The following is a 19,126-nucleotide window of genomic DNA, read 5'->3' on the forward strand; positions in this document are numbered from 1 at the left end:
CATCTTTGGCCAGACAGCTAGGGGATCAGTAGGGGCACTGCTGAAATTGAGGTTGCATTAGCAACCAGTGAGGCTCTGTATTTAAGCTGTTTGTTCTGTGAATGTTGAACAGGCCCACTATACAGAGGCCTGGACGATTCTGGCCACACCCCTGGGTGTAGAGTGCAGAGTCTCATCTGACGCGCACGAGGTGGGGGAGGTCTTTTATTGCCCTTCTCCAATTATCCCAGGGCTCGGTCTCAACTGACACACACACACACCCTGGGTTCCAGCCACCCACTCACCAGGACCGATCCCACCCCCAGAGTACTGCTTTCTCACACTCCACCCCACCAGGCCAAAGGCCAGAAAATCATGTTCTGACCAAAAGTGGGCAGGGAGGGGGAAGACTTCTGCAGCTGAATCAACACTAAGATGCTTGAGAAGACTTAAGAGAAGCAGGCGGTTGGCTTGGAACCTAGAGTAGGGGATGCATCCAGGATGCCCAAGGGATGGACACTGGATTTGGAGCCAGTAGTGTTTGGGTCACTTTGGAGGGGCTTTTGGGTAGAGCAGGAGAGCTCACCAGGCTGGAATAGTGCAAAAGATGTCACTCCATCGGTGCCACTTACCAGCTGAGTGACCTGGAAAAGTCAGAGAACCTCTCTGAGCCTCAGCTTCTTCATCTGTGAAATGGGAAGATCAGAGCCTATCTTGTAGGATACTAGTTTTTCCTTTCAGGATTTTAAATGAAATATTTATGTAAGACATCACCCGGCTTCTCATAGGTGCTCTCTATTTCTGTAGTTTGTGGGATATTAGCTATGCTGAAAGTCTGTGCTCCAACTGCATGCTTAGTGAATAACCCTGAAACATTGCCCAGTGTCCTGGTGTGGCAGCAGCTGAAGGATTCCAGCCAGTTGGAGCCGGACCACCCCAGGAATGGTCAGTTCCGGGGCACTGACCACAGCCAGTCTTGGGGACAAGTCCCAGTGTTTGCAGGACAGCCCACCCTGCGTGGCAGTGCACACTATTCAGCCCCGTTCATGGCTCCCCATCACTGATCGCACAAGATCAAAGCCAAGCCCTTTCCAGGCCTAACTCCATCTAGCCTCTGCCATCATCCCAGCTCTCTCAGGACAGCGACTGGCTGGATTCACACCCTCATTCAGACACACCACACTCTACTCCAGACAGACTGATTACTTTCTATGTTCCCCACCCGTAACTTCACAGAGGCCATTCCCTCTGTGGAGAACACGTTTCCACCTCCCATAAACCCGAACCATCCTTCCAGATAATTTGGATGCCATCTCCTCCAGAAGGGGTGGTGACCTGCCTCCTACATGGTCCCAAAGTCCCTGAGTGTCTGTGCTTGACCGTTTCTGCTTCTGTCCCTAGAACAGCGTTGGGGGCGGGTGGGGGGAGGGGTGGTCCCTGAGGGTACCGAATGGTAGGACTTAACCTCAGCCTGGGTAAGGAAGCGCCGGCTCCCGGGCGGACCCACAGCGACGAGAGAGCGCTGCAGCCCTGGGGTCCGCACGGTGCCGCCCTGCCTGGCCAGCGGCTGGTGTCGCCCAGCTGCCGGAACGGCCTGCGATTTGCATACCCATGGTGCACCACGAAAAGACAGTTTCACGCTGCTTGAGTTCCCCCCACGGGGTTTGTCCACTGTTGCAGGGGACAGTGCCTATTAGAAATCTATGGTCTGTGTAAATCCCACGCAGGGAGCGCGAACTGCGCAGGAGCGGAGCAACCATAAGTGAGCTGAGTGTTACGTTGTTCTGGGAGTGTTCCAAGCGGAAGCGAGTAACCATATTGTGGTTTTTCTTCAGCTCGTATAGAATTTTCGCCTTTTACTGAAGATTTCCATGGAGGGAAACAGTTTTGAGAGTTTATTTTTTGAGGTTGCGTATTTTAGTGGGGGTACATATTGGAGTTAAAAAAATGAGAAGTTAATGTTTGATCCTGTGTTTTAACAACTTGTCTGTAATTACCCGGGGGAATTTAGACAAAAGTTCGTGTCGGATGTTGGAGTTCCTTTCCAATTATTCACTTCGTTTTGCGAAGTGTGCCTCTTACTTTTCTGCTGGTTTCTCTCCAAGGCTTCGCAGTAGGTGATGAAGTTGACGAAATAAAGGAAGGCGTGAAAAAGCACTGAACGTTTTTGGCTCGACATATAGCGACACAAATTAAGCGCAACAGTGTTCATTTCCAATCAGGCTTATTGGTTCCCTTCCCAAAAATAGCAGAGGAGGCAGCTTGGTCAGATTGTTCCCGTTCAATGCTCGCTCGATGCCAGTTTTCCGTGTAAATATACACGGTTCCTTCTCTTAAGGAGCTTAAGTTTTTGGTGAAACCAAGAACTAAAAAAAAAAAAAAAAATTGGGTACATAATACAGAATCTCAGTGAAAAGTGCTCTACAGCAAGAGCATTATTGAGAGGACAGGGCTAGCTAGCAAATGTGGTTCTCTTGTTCCTGGGTCTTAGATCTACCTCACGGTAGGGGAAGTTACCTAGATCTGTGGCTTTAAGTAAGTATCATCTCCTACCTGGTGTCCTCCGAATTCACAGCCATCAGCTGCTCCCACTGACTCTCATATTCAAAGTATATGCTTCACACAACCGCATACGTTTTACTTCCTCCAGTGCTAGCAAGCTGCTCCAAGAGTTCTTGGATTCCGGCAATAGCCTCCCAACCCTCGCCTCACTCCCTTGACCGTCTTTGTCCCAATCCTCCACACAAAGGCCAAGTAATTGTTTAAAATGTAAATCCGATCACACCACCACGTCGCTGTGTAACATGTTTTTTCTTCAGAGTGCAAACCCGCCCCGGAATATCATACATGCATTTCTTTACTTGTCTGCTCTTTCTCCTCCTAGAATGTAGGTTCTGTGAGGCAGAGACTTTACCTGATTTGTCCTCTGATAGATCCCATGACCCTAAATCAATGTCTAGCACATGAACACTCAATGAATATTTGTGTAACAAATGAATGAAGAGATTTATTTTCTAAACACATGTACTGTCCCACTACAGTCCTAAGCATTTTACAAAATTAATCTTCCTGAGAACCTAGATTCTATTTTTATCTCCATTTTATAAACAAAGAAACTGAGGCATAGAAAGTTAAATAGCCTCAATCAAATCACAAAGCCAGAAAATGATGGAGCTGAGATTCAAACCCAGGCAGCTTGGCTCCAGAAGAGGCATTCTCTTCATCACTGTGCTACTTAGCGATGGGGTTCAGGACATGCTATCCTAAAATATGGCACCTCCACATATTGAGTATTTTAAGCTGAAGGAGTTTGAGAAAACAGGAAAGTCATTTGACCTCCTCACTCCCTCAATGCCCGACACACACACACACCCCATGAAACAGGTCATAAAACTCTCAAGTGAGAGCTGCCCTTAGTATACCGAGAGGAAAGCAGCACCATCTCCAAGGACAAGGAGACTCTGAGAAGAATTCTAACGAGCAAGTCTTGCTAAATTCCCCCCCAGATTACTACCCTTTAACCTAGCATAAAAATACTCAGGCTTAACTGTTTCTTTTGGTCTTCATTTCCTTATGAAGGCTCCCATGTCACGTAAAAACTTACATTAAATGAATTTGTAGGGACTTCCCTGGTGGTGCAGTGGTTAAGAATCCACCTGCCAATGCAGGGGACACGGGTTCGAGCCCTAGCCTGGGAAGATCCCACATGTCGCGGAGCAACTAAGCCCGTGCGCCACAACTACTGAGGCTGCACTCTAGAGCCCGCGAGCCACAACTAGTGAGCCCTTGTGCCACAACTACTGAAGCTCACACGCCTAGAACCCATGCTCCACAACAAGAGAAGCCACCACAATGAGAAGCCTGAGCAACGCAACGAAGAGTAGCCCCCGCTCACCACAACTAGAGAAAGCCCGCTCGCAGCAACGAAGACCCAAAGCAGCCAAATAAAAATAAATAAATAATTTTTTTATTTTTTTAATTGTATGCTTTTCTCCTGTTAATTGTTTTTGTCAGTTTAATCTTCAGATCCAGCCAAGGACCTGAAGAGGAGCGAGGAAAACTTTTTCCTCTCAATATTACCTTTTCTTTCAGCAAAATGAATCATGCTCTACTTGGTCTGCACTGTGCTTTTCTTACCAAAGATCATGGATTTCTTTTTTTGTTGTTTTTTAATTTTAGCTGCGCTGGGTCTTTGTTACAGCGCACGGGCTCTTCGTTGCGGCACACGGGCTTCTCGTGCAGGCTTAGTTGCTCTGTGGCATGTGGGATCTTAGTTCCCAACCAGGGGTGGCACCTGCATCCCCTGCATTGGAAGGCGGATTCTTAACCACTGGACGACCAGGGAAGTCCCAATCATGGATATTTTTTAATATCACTGTAGGAATATACCATAGTTAATTTAACCAGTCCTCTAGGTTAAACCAGTCCTCTAGGACTAATTTGTCTTCAATTTTCATTATCCAAACAAAGTGGTACTGAGGGTAACCACATTTTCAGTCTTGAGAAATAATAGCAAATAACTATTTTTAATCCATGTACAATATTTTTTACATAAAATCTCTGAGAAAGAAGAATATTTTTTTCCAATTAGGGACTTCCCTGACGGTCCAGGGTAAGACTCCACACTTCCACTGCAGAGGGCACGGGTTCGATCCCTGGTTGGGGAACTAAGATCCCACAAGGCGAGAAGCACAGCCAATTAAAAAAAAAAAGTTAATTGTCCCTAATTTCACACTGATAGTATCTTTTTTTTTTCTTTTTTTGGCTGCGTTGGGTCTTTGTTGCTGCACACGGGCTTTCTCTAGCTGCAGTGAGCGGGGGCTACTCTTTGCTGCGGTGCGGGGGCTTCCCATTGTGTTGGCTTCTCTTGTTGCAGAGCACGGGCTCTAGGTGCGCGGACTTCAGTAGTTGTGGCACGCGGGCTCAGTAGTTGTGGCTCATGGGCTCTAGAGCGCAGGATCAGTAGTTGTGGCGCACGGGCTTAGTTGCTCCGCGGCATGTGGGATGTTCCCGGACCAGGGCTCGAACCCATGTCCCCTGCATTGGCAGGTGGATACTTAACCACTGCTGCTACCAAGGAAGCCCCACACCAATAGTATCTTAATGGAATAAAATAACATTTAAATAAGAAAGCAAAGTCATCACTGAACATTTACAGAGCACTGATTATGTGACAGGGACTGGGGAAGTAGAAATGAATAAGGCAACACTCCAGGCCCCAGAGATCTTTCTCCAGGGAGATTCAGATCCTCAAGAAGACAAAAATGTGTAACAAATGAATGGGGAGTCTTCAATAACCAAGAAAGTAAATCCAGAGCTGGAGGACCATTGCCTTCAGGACCAGTGAATTTATGCAAAGGCAGTAGTTGAGAGAAGAGTTGCTAATGTTTGGAACCACTAGTAATTTTGAGTTCCCTAAAAGTGAAACCGATTATATTTTGTCCTGAGGGCAGTGGGAATGTTGAGGAACTTAATAAGGAGAGTAGGGCTGACAATCTTACACAAGTCTGGCAGCAGAGTGGGAAATGGTTGGGGGGGGGTCGCCGCTGGAGTGAAGGCAGGAGGATTAATAAGAGCCTGTGGCAGTGATTCCTGCCACAGATACGACTGGCTGAACTGTGCTGAGAGAACTGAACCAACTGGAAAGATCTTGTAGGAGAGGAAAAATAATTTCTCTCTACTCTCTGTGCTCTTGGCTGAGACCTTTGTAATAAGACATCTTAACAAGAGAAAACAAAAAAACCCAGAAGTTTATTAGCATGTATATCTCATGTATACATGGGAGATACCCAGGGGAAAATGAGTAGCTCCCTGAGGTGGCCTAAAATACCTGCTTAAATACCTCCTTCAGCTAACAATAGAAAGAAAACTGTGGGGAGGCCAGTTATAGGAAGGCCATCAGGAAAAAGCACCAAAAGCAAGGATAAGGTTTATTAAGCAGATTTCACTGACTTCGCTGGAAGATTCTCCTGTGAGTTAGTCATCCTGGTACAGAGAGGGAGACACCCTTACAAACAGAGATTTCCATTCTAAAAATTTCCCTTACAAAAGGGTAACTTCTCTGTTTTCAAAACTTCTCCCTTTTCTCAAAATAATCAGCTTAAAATAACCTTATGCCAAAAAGGCATATTTTGGGGTGGCATATTCTGCTAACTTTCAGCCTCTTAAAAGGTAGAAGCCTCGGGAGGCAGATGTGAGGAAGAGGAATAAAGCAAGGATGAGCGGTAGACTTCTGGCTTGGGCACCCACGGAGATGAGAAACACGATGGGGGCAAAACTGGAGAAAGATGAGGGGCGAGCTCAATTTTGGATTGAGTCTGAGGTCTCTGTGGGACATTTAGAGAGAGATCGTCAGGAGGCAGGTTTGGAGTTAAAGAAGGGGCTGAGCTGAAACGATATGTGGGAATTAAAAGAGTAAACAGGGTGGGCGAGAATGCCCAAGAGCCGGCTGTAACGCCACAGCACAGCGCGAAGGAACCCACTTCCCGGCTTCGCAAGGACCTTGAAGCCAAGGCTCAGCCCACTGACACGCCGCTCAGGCCCGCCCTCCCCCGGAACTTCACCCACAGCCCCTGAGCGTGTCAGACTGCCGCCCCTCCTGCGCCCCGCTAGCCGGGCATTCTGGGAGCGGAAACCCGCTCCGAGCGCGGAGCATGTTGGGAGCTGTAGTTTAGGAGAGGCCCAGAATTCCTCGCAAGTCGCGGCATTTGGTCACTTAAAGGGCAGGTCCAGAAAGCGATGATGCTTCCGGGGCAGGGTACCCCTCCGGCGGCGGCACGGGGCGCCCCGGGCCGCATCCCCTCTCCGCAGAGCATGGCATTTCCACGCCTCTACGATCTGTTCCACCTGCAGGGGAGGCGAGTCATGGCGGAGTCACGCAATACCTACCTCAGCCCGCAGATCCTGGGCTGCGCCCCCCGCCCTTCCCCCCACGCCGCGGAGTGAATCTGAGCCGTGTTCCCCGCGTCCGTACCGGGATGAGCGGCTCCCGCCGGTTCTGCTCTTCAAGGGCGCTCAGCTCTGCCGGAGCCAGCAAGGCCAGTCTCAGCTCCCGCACCACCGGGGCCGCCACCTCGGCCGCAGGCCGCTCCAGCACCGCCTGCCGACGCCAGCGTTGAGCCCAGGCGGGCGGGGGCACCTGCCCAGCCGCCCGCTCCCCGGGTTCCTGCGGCCCGAGCCTCCTTCAGCGCCCCCACCCCGCGCTCCCCTCAGCTCCCGCTCACTGCGCCCACGCGCGCCCAGCTCCGGGCTGCCAGGACCAGCTCGGCCTCATCCACGCAGAGCTTGTCGCTGCGCAGCAGGAGCAGCAACGCGGGTGCCGACAGCTCCAGGAAACCACGGGTCCGGAGGGTCTCCTGTGGGTCCGCGATTGGGTCAGTGGGGAGCAGGATGAGGCGTGTGGGGTTGGGAGTATGAAGGTCGGGAGCTGTACCTGGCTGTGGGCCTCTATGAAAGCTACACAGCGCTCCTGCAGCGGTCCCAGGCCAAAGGATACAGCAATCTGAGAGCAGAATGAGGGAGGTCGGGTTGAGACTGGAGGGGCCATGTAGCCCGGCCCTCCACAGGGGGACCACCTGCAAGCCTGTCCAGCAACACCCACCTGCAGGGCCTCACAAACCAGCTCCACGTCTAGCACCTTCATCACAAACTGCAGGCACAGCTGGGAACAGAAACGAATGTGGGTTGTGCCCAAATGTCCCTCTTCCAAGACCCCAGCCCCAGTCCAGAAGCAGTGAGCAGGCTTGGAGCAGTGAGCCACCCAGGCTTATAGCAGTCCCAGGCCCATACAGACCTCCCAGGCCAAGGGAGGCAGGGAATCACCTGGGCCCGAGACTTGGCAAACCTGGAGGAACTAGAAACTAGCAAAGCCAAGCCCAGCGACCTACCTTTTAGTACATTCCTCACTAATCAAGCTAGATAAGAGCCATGTGAAAATTCCACTCTCCCTTTCTCTCAGGACACTTATCTTTCTCCATGTGTCCCCTTCTGGACTCTTCTCTTTTAACCAGAAACTTGAATTTCATCCACAACATCTCCCTCTCACCCCCCACATCCAGAAAAGCACCGGGTCATGACAATTCCACTTCTCTCAAAGCCATGCACCTCTCTCGGGCAACCACCCCCACCCCCACCCCCCCTTACTGGACTGGTAAGCCCTAATCCCTTCTCCCCTTAGCTTCCAAATCCTCACTCCTTTATCTGAAACCTCATGAACTTCCACTGCTGTCTGGGTAAAAGAAGTCCAAATTCTTGAAAGTTCTGCAGGAACCAGCCCTTGGCATGCTCTCCAATCTCATATCTCCCTCTCCAGGGAGTCCAGCCACACTAAATGTCTCACCAGCATCTTTTGTACCTCTGTCTCCGTAACTAGAATGCCATCTCTCCTCTCCCCCTCTGAACAAACTCCTACCTGTTCTACCCGATCCAACACAAATGTTTCCTCCTCCAGGAAGTCTTCCCCTCCTCTCTCTCTGGTGGCGAGACTAGAGACTCTCCGTACAGTCTCAGCACCATTTGCCCTTATCTGTCACACTTCTTATGGCACTGGGTTAAGAGTTTTCTTGTGTCTGTCTCTCTTTGAAGAACAGGGATCAAGGCTAACTTATCCTGGTATCTACAGCACCATCCATAAACACCCCACATGCCCCCACAGCACACACAGGGCACGCGCATATCCGTTTGCACACAGGCACACATAAATGCCTATCTACACAGAGATACCCATACTTATGTCTGTACCGGTGCACGTTGCTCTCCAGGCTAGCCGGTGTGTGAGGCAGGATAGGAACTGAGCCCATAAGAGGCAGGGGAAACGAGATGAGGCGCCACATAAACCCACCTCTCGCAGTTCCTCCAGCCCATACTCCACAGCCGCCATCAGCACCTCCAGCACCTGCAGAGTGGGTGATTGGGGGAGTGGAAAGGAGTCTCCCCCGTCCCTCAGCCACCCCTCCTCCCACCCAGAGCCCTGCCCGGTGGGCTCACGGAGTGGCGGTGCAGCTTGGCACTGTTGGTGTACAGAAACTCCAGCACTGCCAGGAAGGCCTCAGCTGGCACGGTGCTCAGCACCACAGGGCTAGGCACCCCGGGGCCCGGCTCTGAGCCCAGAAGTCGCTGGAAGAAGTTGCATCTACATGCCAACAAGCACCGGTGGGCAAACACCTCCTGCCGTTCTTGACCGACGACAAAGCGAACATCACTGTGGGAGAGAGGGGCAGAGAACTAGGAAGAGGAGGCCAGAGTCTCTGTGCAACTCTAGGCTTTGCCTTTGCCCAACTCCGTTTCCTTATCTGTCCTGTAAAAGAGACAGTCCCTCCAGCCGAAGGTCTGGGTCACACAGGCGTGGTTCTAATTCCAGCTCCACCTTGTGGTGCCTAGGCAAGAGACTTCCTACTCATTAACTCAGCTTTCTCATCCCTGAAACAGGATGCGAATCCCAAACCCTAGGAGGTGGCTATGTTTGATCAATTGATCACTGAGGGGGCACCAGGGCTGATACAAGGTTGATCCCAATACCCCTCTCCTCCCCCCCCAGCCTGTGTCTTGGGGGAAGGGAAACTCTTTTTCGCTTCTCCTCCACAGACTGCAAACTCAGCTTTTTCAGCCTCCTCCAGACAGGAGAGGGTAGGGTTGGGGGTGTAGAGTGCACCGGCTGCAAATAGACACGTCAGTGAGGCACCATCATGAGGCCGGACCACATTTTCCATCTTCACGATCACTACCGGCCCCAGCCTCTGGGCCTCTGAACAGCATAGTGGGTAGGAAGCAGGAGATGAAGCTTGAGCTTCCTGGAGCCTCCCAGTCTCAGGTCCAAGGCCTGGGGGTTCCCACTGCTCAGACCAGGCTGCGATGCCCAAAGAAGTAGGGTTATAGGAGTCACCGACCCGTAGGGAGGGGCCCAGCTCCGAGGCAGGGGGAATAGAAAGCTGCATTCTAGTTCTCCTGACCAGCGTTACCCCCGTACTCTATGCCTTGGTTTCAGACAGCACAGCGTCCTGGGCAGGCAGTGCGCCCCAGGCAGCACCCTTGAACTACTTCCTGTCTGCAACTCTGGCTCAGTCTCTTGAGCTTTGTTCCTCTTGTGAGTCCGCAGTTCCCAGAGCAGGGTTATCTGCTCCTCTGCCTCCCTAGGGAGGCACTCCAGTTACATTCCATTTCTCAGGGTCCTGGGGGCAGAGGGCTCTTCTCTGCCAGGAGCCTAAGATCCAAAACAGGAAGGCCTTTCCCTGAGGTCACATAGCTGCTCTGAGCTCCAGTCCCCAGTGCCCCCACCTCTGGCTCTCGTAGACACTAAGCGACCAGTAATTATCCTCTACACTTGACTTCCCCAGACTGAGTTCACCAGGGAGGAGGGTCAAGTCCTAATTCCCCACTTCCTCTGTACCCAGCGCTTCCTCAGAGTCAAGGGGCCCAGCAGAGCCAGCTAGGGAAAACCCACAAACAGGGCCCCCCCTCACCTGTATAGGGGGTTGTTGACGAGGCTTCGGAGTGCTGTGGAAAAGGGCGCAGCCTCCCCGTGCACAATCAGTCCTGGGGTCTCCATGGGTGGGGTAGGGCAGGGGAGTGAGCAGGAGGAACAGCCTAGGAGGCCTGTTGTCTGCTGGTCCATGGGAGGCGGTAGGTGGAAGGAGCAGGAGGCCTGGTTGAGCCCTAAAGCTGGTGAGGAGCTAGAAAGGCCCGAGAGGGAGGGGCAAGAGCTTGGGAGGCCTGTTCGCTGAGAAGCTAAAGTTTAGGAATGAGGCAGGAGGCCCAGGTTCCTGAAGGCATCAGAGGCCAGTGGAGGAGGCCAGAGGCTTGGCTTGGGGATGGGGACTCAGGGAGGGGACCAAGAGAGGCCAAGGTAGAGCGGACTGGACTCGGCAGGAGAGGCTGGCTGTGGATGAGGCCCCAGCTGGGAGCATGCCCAGGCAGCGCTGGGGTGGGAAGCCTGTGGGTTTCCACGGAAACTAGAGCCCAGCCAGAGACGAGGCCCCGCCCAGCTCCCACAGGCCCAGAGAAAACTTCAGCCCTAGAGGGGCCCTAAGCAGAGTCGGAGGGTCTTGGCACCCTGGCCCCTGCCTGTCCTGGGTTCAGAGTTCAAACTCCCTGCCCCCTCCCACCCTCCCCCCAACAGGCACACAGGGTCAAGATCGGGCTAGCCAGGCCTGGGGAACCCCCCTCAGCGGGGAAAGTCCTTGTCCCTATGGACTGTTTTCAGGGCCCAGACCTGGTTTGTTTGGGAGGTGGCAGTCCTGTTGCTCCCAGAGAGGGGTCAGGTGAGGAGGTGTCACCTCTGAAAGAGGAGTCATGGTCTCTGGTATCCCTGAAATGCAACCGAACGGGGGAGGGGGGGGTCGGCAACCTGAGCAGTAGGGCACACAAGAGGTGTGGATAGGTCAGCATTGAGGTCAGCAGGGTGCACTTAGGAGTGGAGTCATCACTGTTGCATCAGGTCTGTATTCGGATGGGTCTCCCTTCCCCCTCCCCCAGCCCTGAATTGAGGAAGTCATCCGAGCCACACCCTAGCTCTGCACAGGGAACGGAAAACGTTTGCCCTAGTTGAGGCTGACAGGGAGATGACAGGGCCGGGGGCGGGGGTGGGGGAGCTCCTTCCCGTAGGCCCAGGTCCGGATTTCTGAGGGGCCTCCCCCACAGCCTCAGGGTTTCCCCATATCCCAGGCCCTCTGAGACTTGCTGACAAGTGGAGAGCCAGTCTTCACAAGGGGTGAAATGGACAGTGGGTCAAGAGCTCTGGGGTGGGGGGACACCAATCTGACCAGAGCCCCTCTCTACATCTGCCCCTTCAGTCAGACTTGTATGCCCTTGGGCTCTAAGCCCCCGCTGATCCCTCTCCCCTGATGACTCAGTCACCTGGCACGTGCTCATAGTAGGCACACTCCCAGGTTAAGCCAGAGCCAGGACAGGAAAGAGGGAACCGGGAAGAGGGGAGTGCTTGCCCAGTAACCCATGGCAACTCCACAACAAAGGCAAGGGGCCCTTAACCTCCCACCTGCCAGCCAGGCCAGCCAGGCAAGGGCTGTTAGGAGAGAGCTTGGAGGCCAAAGGCTACAGGTGACTCAGGTGTCTGAGGAGTTTCGGGAGAAGAGGGCAGCCATCCCAGAAGTGATTCTGGAGGTAGGGCCGGAAGCCAAAAGCGGAGAGTGGAAGGACCATCCTGAGTCACCTGGCCCCAGCCGCAGCCAGTTGTAGGGATCTTTGTGCCAGCCACCGTAAGAGCAGGTAGGGGTGGAGGATGTCTGGATTCAAGACTCACAGGGCTAGAAGGATCTGTGGGGGATGAAGGAGTTGGGTCTGTCTGTCCCTCCCTCTGGTCAGGGGGTGGCGGCGCCACTGTCTAGGCTGAGGCAGAGGGCAGATACATCTCCCCCTTCTCCTGCTGGTGAAGTCAGGTGGAAGGGAGAAAAGGAGGTGTACTTCGAGCTCATTTAACTAATCTCCATAGTGCCCAAGGAAAGTGGAGCTCAGGGGGCAGGGATAGCAAGATGATAGTCTGAGCAGCATCTCTCCCCTTATTGTGTCCCTAACAGCCCTTAACCCTCTAAGCACCTAGGAATCCACGCAGCCCCGGACTATTTGATTCACCTGTCCCCAAAAAAACAGGTAAGAAGGGATTAGGGGTTAAAAACTCTTATCATTAAGTAAGAGACGGGATGGTGTACAGAGACGGCCAGTGAGGGCCATCCCGTCCAAGCGTGGGTCTTCCAGCCGGCAGGTCCACGGCTGGCAGGCCTGTGCCCTCCGGTTACAAGGAGGAGGAGGCTGCCAAAGACCATGGGCTGAAACAATCACCAGCGCAGCCTCCAGGCCGTCTGCCCAGCATCGATGAGACCCGACCAGACGGCACGGCCCCGGCCTCCCGCCGTGGCTCCGTGCTAGGTCTGGCCTCGTTCTTTTCGCGCCGCAACTCGCTGTCCGGGCCAGGTGCAGGTCTTCGGGGTCGGCGCCCATCCCTGGGCCCCTTGCCCCCTCTAGGCTCGCGGGTCAGCTCCTCTGGCTTACCCCTGGCGGCCGCCCGCTGGGCAGCGCCCTCGTACCACACGGAGTCGGCACCACGGGAGCGCTGTGAGGCCGCGTGCGCACAGCAGGCCCTGGAAGCGGCGTTGGAGGCAGGATTGCGCGAAGCGTGCTACTCCCACGCCGAGGCCGGGCGGCTGGCGCCGGAGCTGTGTGAGCTGGTGCACGTGCGCCTGCGCCTGCGCGAGCTCAGCCCGCCGCGCTACAAGCTGGTGTGCAGCATGGTGCTGGGGCCGCGCGCCAGACAGGGCATGTGCGTGGTCAACCGCGCGCTCTGGGACTGGGCCCGCGACAGGCTGGCCACAGCCGCGGTCACCAACGCCTCCTTCTTCGCCGTGGCCACGGTCCACAGGCTCTACTGCGAGTGAGGACTCCCCCGAGTTTTGCAAAAACGGTTTATTATACCAGGAGGAGGCCCTCCCTGGGGCTCACATCCCAATAAATAAATGTCTGTCAATAAATAAAAGTGGTCCATAAATAACGCCCCCTAGCGAGGGGCTAAGGCTCAGGCTTTTCTTGGAGAAGGGGTAGGAGGCCGCCTCCAACCCCAGTAAAGCTGGTCCCTGATTCCCTGGGGGATTCGGCCCAGAGCCCCCAGTGAGGCACCAAAGGAACAGGGAGGGCCACAAAGGCAAGGGCCAGAGCCTTACAGGCATAGGCGTCAGGCCTGAGGGCTTGGGTGGTGGCCGGCCCCGCAGGTTGGGGCCTAGACTGGGCAGCGGTCCCGGAGCAGGCGCAGAGCATAGCAGAGCCGCTGCCTCAGGTCTGGGGAGCAGCCCAGCTGCTGAAGGTGGGAAGCAAGGTAAGTACAAGCACTGCGATTGCGGGCCACAAAAGTCACAAGGAGGGGCTCCCAGCCACTGAGGATCAGCTTGGTGTGGTCTCCGTAGAAGTTCACCTGTGTGCAGGAGGGTGGCACTGATCAGGGCCTAAGGCCCAGACCGTTTCCTCCCCAGCACCCTGGACCTCCCAGACCTTACCCCCAACTCCAAGAGGAGCTCTTACCTGGATGGTGCCATCACTAAAGAGCATGAGTAGGGCCTGATCAGTCTTGACCCACTGTAGCAGGAGTGGGGGGACAGGCACCTCCACCTCTTCCACACTGGGCAGATCTCCACCCTGGGAGCAGGGGCAGGTCACTTGTCTGACATGAGTCAGTCCTCTCTCCATTCATGTCTCCCTTAGAGGTTTAGCTTCTAGCTGCAGCACCCATCCCCTCGCCCACCCACCCCCAAAGGGGAACAGAAAGGGATCAGGATGTGTTCGTCCTCAACGTGCCCCACCCCAGTCCACAAACCTTCATGAGGCGCTGCTCCATGTAGGAGGCAAAATACCTCAGGACAGCCAGCTGAGGCTGCAGGGCCCGAGGCACAGCACCCACAGAGAAGGAGAAGTGCTTGGTGCTGGTGGGGTCGTAGTGCACAGTCCTGGAGGGGAGGAGATGGAGACAGAAGTCAGGTGGAGCCCTGTACCCACGCCCCTCCCCTGAGAGACTGCAGGTCGGGGAGCCCCGGAGCACACACCAAGGTACAGCCCTGCTGAGTACGCTGTGCTGGCACAAGGCTCCCCGTGACACCACTTACTTTCTGTTGGCTGACAGGGCCATGTGCGTGCCATTGTTGAAGAGCACAGCCACACGGCAGCTGGACAGTTGATACCCAAAGCCAAACTTGTTGGAATAGTCAACCCACTTGCTGACCCACACCAGAGGCTCTGGCTGGGCCAGGGGAGCGGGGTTCTGTTCAGCTGTCATGGAAGAGGAAGGAATGAGAACCTGTTCCTGGCCTCCCAAAGAACTCCCACCACCATTCACATACACCAGACCCCAGCCTCACCTGGGGACATGAAGGCCAGGCAGTTTCTCAGAGCACAGAGGGCTGACTCCACCACTGTGACCACAGTCAGACCTTCTTCAAACCCTGAAGGGAACAGGGCACTGAGAATTAGGCAATAGTCCCCAAGGTCCTAGACAGTGACTCTCCACCCACTCCTTCCCTTTGGGCCTGGTCTCAGGCCCAGCAACCTCTAGCACCCTTCACCCTCCTGGTGGCTCACCATCTCCACTGCTCGCCAGTGTCCCACGGGGTGAACTGTCCTCAAGTGCTGTCTCTACCAGGCTGACGGGGGCTGGACCTGAAGCTGCCGGAGCCTGGAGGGTTGGGTGGAGAAAGGGAGTGAGATAGGCCCCGAAATCCAAATCCTTGAGAGTCCATGGCCCGGCCCTGCCCTGGCACCCGGGGCACCCCAGGTCAGCCCTTCCTGGCCGATGAGACACAGCCAATTAGGCCACCACGAGGCTAGATGTTTCATCAGCCTCTTTTATCCCAGGCTTCCCGCAGCTGCTAGGGTGGGGGTGAGTCAGGGGAACACTGTCCACGTGAGCACCTCACCTCGGGCCTGGCACCCTGATGGCCAATGGACATCCAAGTGAGGCTGTTCACCAAACAGGAGACTTCGTCCCGCTCCTCAGGATGGTTCTTATCTGGGTGGGGCGAGATAGAATCCTCAGAACACTGTCCAGCCCCCCTGCTTCCCGCTGGGATGATACTGTTAGGCATACCCACGTGCCTGTGTAACACATGCTCTCCCCAGGGACTCAGACTCACACCCTCACATGTACTTGACAAGCCCCCTGCCGCTCTGTACCCTCAAAACCACTGACATCCCAGACTCACTCTTACTCTTCTTCCTCCCAAATAGGCTCTTGGTAACTTTGACAAACAGAATCCTAGCTGGGTTAAGGGGTGTCAGGTCTGGGACTGTCACACAGCTGCTGACAGGGAGCCGGTAGGGGGTGTAGCCCTGAAGAGAGAAGGCGTGTGAGCAGAGAGGAGCAGTGCAGGGGTCCTGTCACCTGCTCCCATTCAATCCCCTGGGAATCCGCAGACTGGACATGTCTGGGGGGCCACAAACCTTGGTAAAGAAGTTGTGGCGCAGGATCTGGTCAATTGAGGGGCGGTCTTGGGGTGAGGCTCGAAGGATGGTGGCCAGGAGCTGCCGGGCAGGCAGTGAGAGGCTGGCAGGCAGCGTGTAGTGAACCTGTTTGATGCAGCGGTATGTCTCCTTCAGGTCAACTGTCTCAAAGGGGGGGCTCCCACATAGCAGTGTGTACCTGTGGGGCAGAGAAAGGGGGTCAGGAGTAAAGTGGAACATATGCCTCCCTGGGTACCCCCTGTGTGCACATGACTCTGGGACTCACATGACACAGCCCAGGGACCACACATCTGCCTCAGGGCCGTGGCCCTGTCTCTGCAGCACTTCTGGGGCCACATAGTTGGGGGTGCCACAGACGGTCCTGAAAGGGGGTAGGGAAGAGCAGAGGACAAGGTTCAGAAGCAGCCTGGCTGGCCCCTCATCCCTGCCCCCACTGTGAGTCCAGACAAAGCAGCTGCCTGTCACCAAAGGCCAGAGAACTCCTGCTTGTTCTGAGACAATGGATGCCAGGGATGGCAGCTGAGTCCCTGCCCACCCGCCTGGCCCAGCTGCTCAGCAGGACAGGGGGAGGCCCTGACCCCCAACCCAGCCCCCTCCTCCAGGGTCAACAGAGGGTCCATCACTGATCCCTTCCTCCTTCCCCCCCTCCCGTCTGTCAGACACCCATACAGGATGTCACCTCCTATGGTCTGTGCCACACACACCAACACCAGCTGTCACGTCCCCCATAAACACTTAACTACCACACATGCTATCTGTTTTACACCCAGTCTTCGTTGCCACAGCAGGTTATTGTGACACATGGGGTGTCATGTCCCACCATCCCTACACTCTCAGTCCATCTTACACATTCTTATGTCACCATCCACATTCACACAGGATCAGTCATACACCTCCAAGAATCCTTACACCCATCTGTCTCGGGGACTAAACACACAGAGGACCCACAGACTCTCCATCATTCCCATTCACCCAGGCTGCCACTGCCACCATCTCACACACACACAGCCCATCATCCTTTCCCATCTATTACACAGACACATCAGGCAGTCATCGTGCCTACCACATACATATATAGTGTCTGTCACGCACGTCATCTGTGTCACACAGACTGTGGCCACCCCCCTCCTCAAACACTCACTTCTTCCTATGCTCCGGGGGCTCCAACCTGGTTGCCAGCCCAAAATCCCCCAACTTCAGTTCCATGTTCTCAGTGATGAAAAAATTTCCTGGACCGGGGTAGAGAAATGTGTCAGACGCCTTTTTCTCTGCCTCCCCAACCCCCCATCCTGTTGGCCCAGGAGTCTCACCCAGCTTGAGGTCTCGGTGCAAGATGCCTCGCTGGTGCAAGTACTTGAGTCCGGAAAGGATCTGCCGAAGGTAGTAGCGCACCTCTGGCTCCAACAGGGTGTGCCGGGCCTTCCAGATGTGGGCCAGGGACTGCAGAGAGCCACTGCCTCAGCCCCTCGTCTGCCCTCCCGGATCCTCCCTCCACTTGTGCTTGCTGAGGAAAAGCAGGGCTCCAACTTTGGGTCTTAAGGTCCCCATTCCCTCCCCCACCTCCATCACCATCCCTCACCTTTCGGCTGCAGAGCTCCAGGAAAATGTATATGTTGTCAGCATCCTCAAAGTGGTGCGAGAAACGCACAATGTGGCGGTGCTGCAGGCCGCGGTGCAGCTCAATCTCGTTTAGGATCTGCAATGGGGACGCGGGGTTGTCATCCGCAAAGGGCTCCCACGCCACTGTCCCCACCCCACCCGTCGTTTGCTGGGACTGGGTCCCGGCTCACCTTCTCGCGCTGATGCGGCTTGGTGATGCGGCTCTGCGAGATGACTTTGACCGCGTAGGCATTGCCGGTCTCTGTGTCAGTGGCCTCGTAGCAGCGGGCGAAGCCCCCCTATAAGGAGGGGGCATCAGGCAGGGCGCTCCAGGGGAGCGCCAGGGCAGGCCAGCAGAGGTTCCCGCGCCGAGGCCAAACGCCCCTGCCACGCCCCGCGCGGGCAAAGAGGCCGGCAGGGTCCCCCTCTACCCTCGCTGACACCACCCCCCAGCTCACCTTGCCCAAAAGGCGGCCTTTGAAGTAGGTGCGGCCGCTGCGCGGGTCAGTGATGAGGCGCCCAGCGTCCGGCGCCAGCGGCCCGGCCAGCACCTCCGGCTCAGGTCCCGGCATGGGACTCCCAGGAGGTCCGGGCCCGGCGGGGGGCGCTGGCAGGGCGGCAGCACGCGGGAAGGGGCGCGGGGACAGGAAGCCGGTCGCGGGCTCCATGAGGGCGGTGCGGCGCTGCGCGGGCCCGGCTAATTCTGGCTTCCGCCAGGCCGCGGCAGCGCGTGGCGCTGGCTGGATTTGCTACGCGGCGCTCGCGCCCGAGAGAGCCCAGCGTTTTTATCAATGAACGCCTGCCCCCTCCCTGGCGTCTCGTCACTAAGAGCCCGCCCCCTTCCTGGAGGCGAGTCACCAAAAGCCACGCCCTTCCTCGGGCCTTACGTCATCAAGAAGCTCCTCCTCCCACCCATGCACCCGGAGGCCCAGCTTCCTGCTTCCTTGAAGACGCAGGCCCTGCTTCCTTGAAGACGCAGTCATACCGCTAGTCACCATGCTGCTGGCCATCAGGATGTAGGAGCCAGCTGCGTCCCCGGTCCCCTACCTACCTGGTGATTGAGAGTCCCTCTAATGGGGGTCCTCTTTTCCCTCATCCTTGGGGGCTTATGCTGAGGTCCGAGGGGGCCTGGACATGTGGGGAATCCCCCTGGCAACTAGATGGACTAGCGTTCCAGCCTGGAGGACAGAGGCAGGGGCGGTGCTCGCTTTTGCCTGAGCTCGTCACCAACACTCCCCCTTAAGTGCGCGGGAATTTGCGCGCACTGGCACTGGCCACGCCCTTGGACAAAGCCCGCAGGCTCAGGCCAGTGCTGCCCCCCTTAGGGCCTGAGAGGAATTGTACGCGCCCAGCTGGGCTTGCCTGGCGTGGGGAGGAGCGTGGAGGCCTGGGCTGCTATGTTGAGTTTTGGGGTCAAACAGCCTGGCATTCAAGGCTTTTGACATGAGCCAGGCCACATCTTTCGCTACCCACATCCACACCTTTGAAGGGCAGATCTCAGGTTCTGGAGGGGTGCCGATTCCTTTTCCCTGAAAACAACCACTGCCCTGGGTCAGCAGCCAGAGGCCAGAAAGTGAGGAATGGGAATTGTATTTTCTCA

The 19,126-nt window shown here is 55.5% G+C and overlaps 3 protein-coding genes and 1 non-coding gene across 5 annotated transcripts; 2 read left to right on the forward strand and 2 right to left on the reverse strand.

Moving 5' to 3' along the window:
- The first annotated feature begins 1,794 nt into the window (after positions 1 to 1,794).
- On the forward strand, positions 1,795 to 1,909 carry LOC114900191. Its single transcript, XR_003794796.1, has one exon. It is a non-coding gene; the product is annotated as a U5 spliceosomal RNA (small nuclear RNA).
- A 3,530-nt stretch (positions 1,910 to 5,439) lies between these two features.
- BTBD19 (BTB domain containing 19) lies at positions 5,440 to 10,963 on the reverse strand. The gene is made up of 8 exons (XM_029227200.1): positions 10,437 to 10,963; positions 8,965 to 9,178; positions 8,819 to 8,872; positions 7,580 to 7,639; positions 7,412 to 7,480; positions 7,203 to 7,334; positions 6,953 to 7,078; positions 5,440 to 6,825 (listed from the first exon to the last, which is right to left on the reverse strand). The coding sequence occupies exons 1-8, from the start codon at positions 10,586 to 10,588 to the stop codon at positions 6,691 to 6,693; spliced, it is 942 nt and encodes a 313-aa protein (XP_029083033.1). The 5' UTR covers positions 10,589 to 10,963; the 3' UTR covers positions 5,440 to 6,690.
- Positions 10,964 to 11,265: 302 nt separating this feature from the next.
- On the forward strand, positions 11,266 to 13,389 carry TCTEX1D4 (Tctex1 domain containing 4). The gene is made up of 2 exons (XM_029227014.1): positions 11,266 to 11,275; positions 12,655 to 13,389. The coding sequence occupies exons 1-2, from the start codon at positions 11,266 to 11,268 to the stop codon at positions 13,359 to 13,361; spliced, it is 717 nt and encodes a 238-aa protein (XP_029082847.1). The 3' UTR covers positions 13,362 to 13,389.
- Positions 13,373 to 18,740, reverse strand: PLK3 (polo like kinase 3). Of its 2 annotated transcripts, XM_029231024.1 has the most exons (15): positions 17,985 to 18,740; positions 17,718 to 17,825; positions 17,507 to 17,623; positions 17,238 to 17,367; positions 17,069 to 17,156; positions 16,193 to 16,288; positions 15,907 to 16,105; positions 15,669 to 15,795; positions 15,384 to 15,475; positions 15,049 to 15,142; positions 14,829 to 14,912; positions 14,577 to 14,739; positions 14,291 to 14,420; positions 13,999 to 14,112; positions 13,373 to 13,891 (listed from the first exon to the last, which is right to left on the reverse strand). In XM_029231024.1, the coding sequence occupies exons 1-15, from the start codon at positions 18,192 to 18,194 to the stop codon at positions 13,700 to 13,702; spliced, it is 1,944 nt and encodes a 647-aa protein (XP_029086857.1). In that variant the 5' UTR covers positions 18,195 to 18,740; the 3' UTR covers positions 13,373 to 13,699. The 2 variants fall into 2 exon arrangements, with proteins under 2 accessions (XP_029086857.1, XP_029086856.1); XM_029231023.1 differs by having other exon boundaries at positions 17,069 to 17,367.
- Positions 18,741 to 19,126: the final 386 nt, after the last annotated feature.

The sequence above is a fragment of the Monodon monoceros genome, unplaced genomic scaffold, assembly GCF_005190385.1.
Source record: "Monodon monoceros isolate NGI ecotype Baffin Bay Population unplaced genomic scaffold, NGI_Narwhal_1 Super_Scaffold_18, whole genome shotgun sequence".
Lineage (NCBI taxonomy): Eukaryota > Metazoa > Chordata > Mammalia > Artiodactyla > Monodontidae > Monodon > Monodon monoceros.

Excerpts from the sequence above, each read along its gene's own strand:
- BTBD19 (XM_029227200.1), bottom strand. The coding sequence starts at position 10,588 with ATGGACCAGCAGACAACAGGCCTCCTAGGCTGTTCCTCCTGCTCACTC. Across the intron at positions 7,079-7,202 it reads GCTGGGCGCGCGTGGGCGCA|GCGGTGCTGGAGCGGCCTGC; the intron begins GTGAGCGGGAGC and ends TGGCGTCGGCAG. Across the intron at positions 6,826-6,952 it reads GGCGGGAGCCGCTCATCCCG|GTGGAACAGATCGTAGAGGC; the intron begins GTACGGACGCGG and ends CCTCCCCTGCAG.
- PLK3 (XM_029231023.1), bottom strand. The coding sequence starts at position 18,194 with ATGGAGCCCGCGACCGGCTTCCTGTCCCCGCGCCCCTTCCCGCGTGCT. Across the intron at positions 16,289-17,068 it reads CCCCCGGAGCATAGGAAGAA|GACCGTCTGTGGCACCCCCA; the intron begins GTGAGTGTTTGA and ends ACCCCCTTTCAG. Across the intron at positions 13,892-13,998 it reads TTAGTGATGGCACCATCCAG|GTGAACTTCTACGGAGACCA; the intron begins GTAAGAGCTCCT and ends TCCTGCACACAG.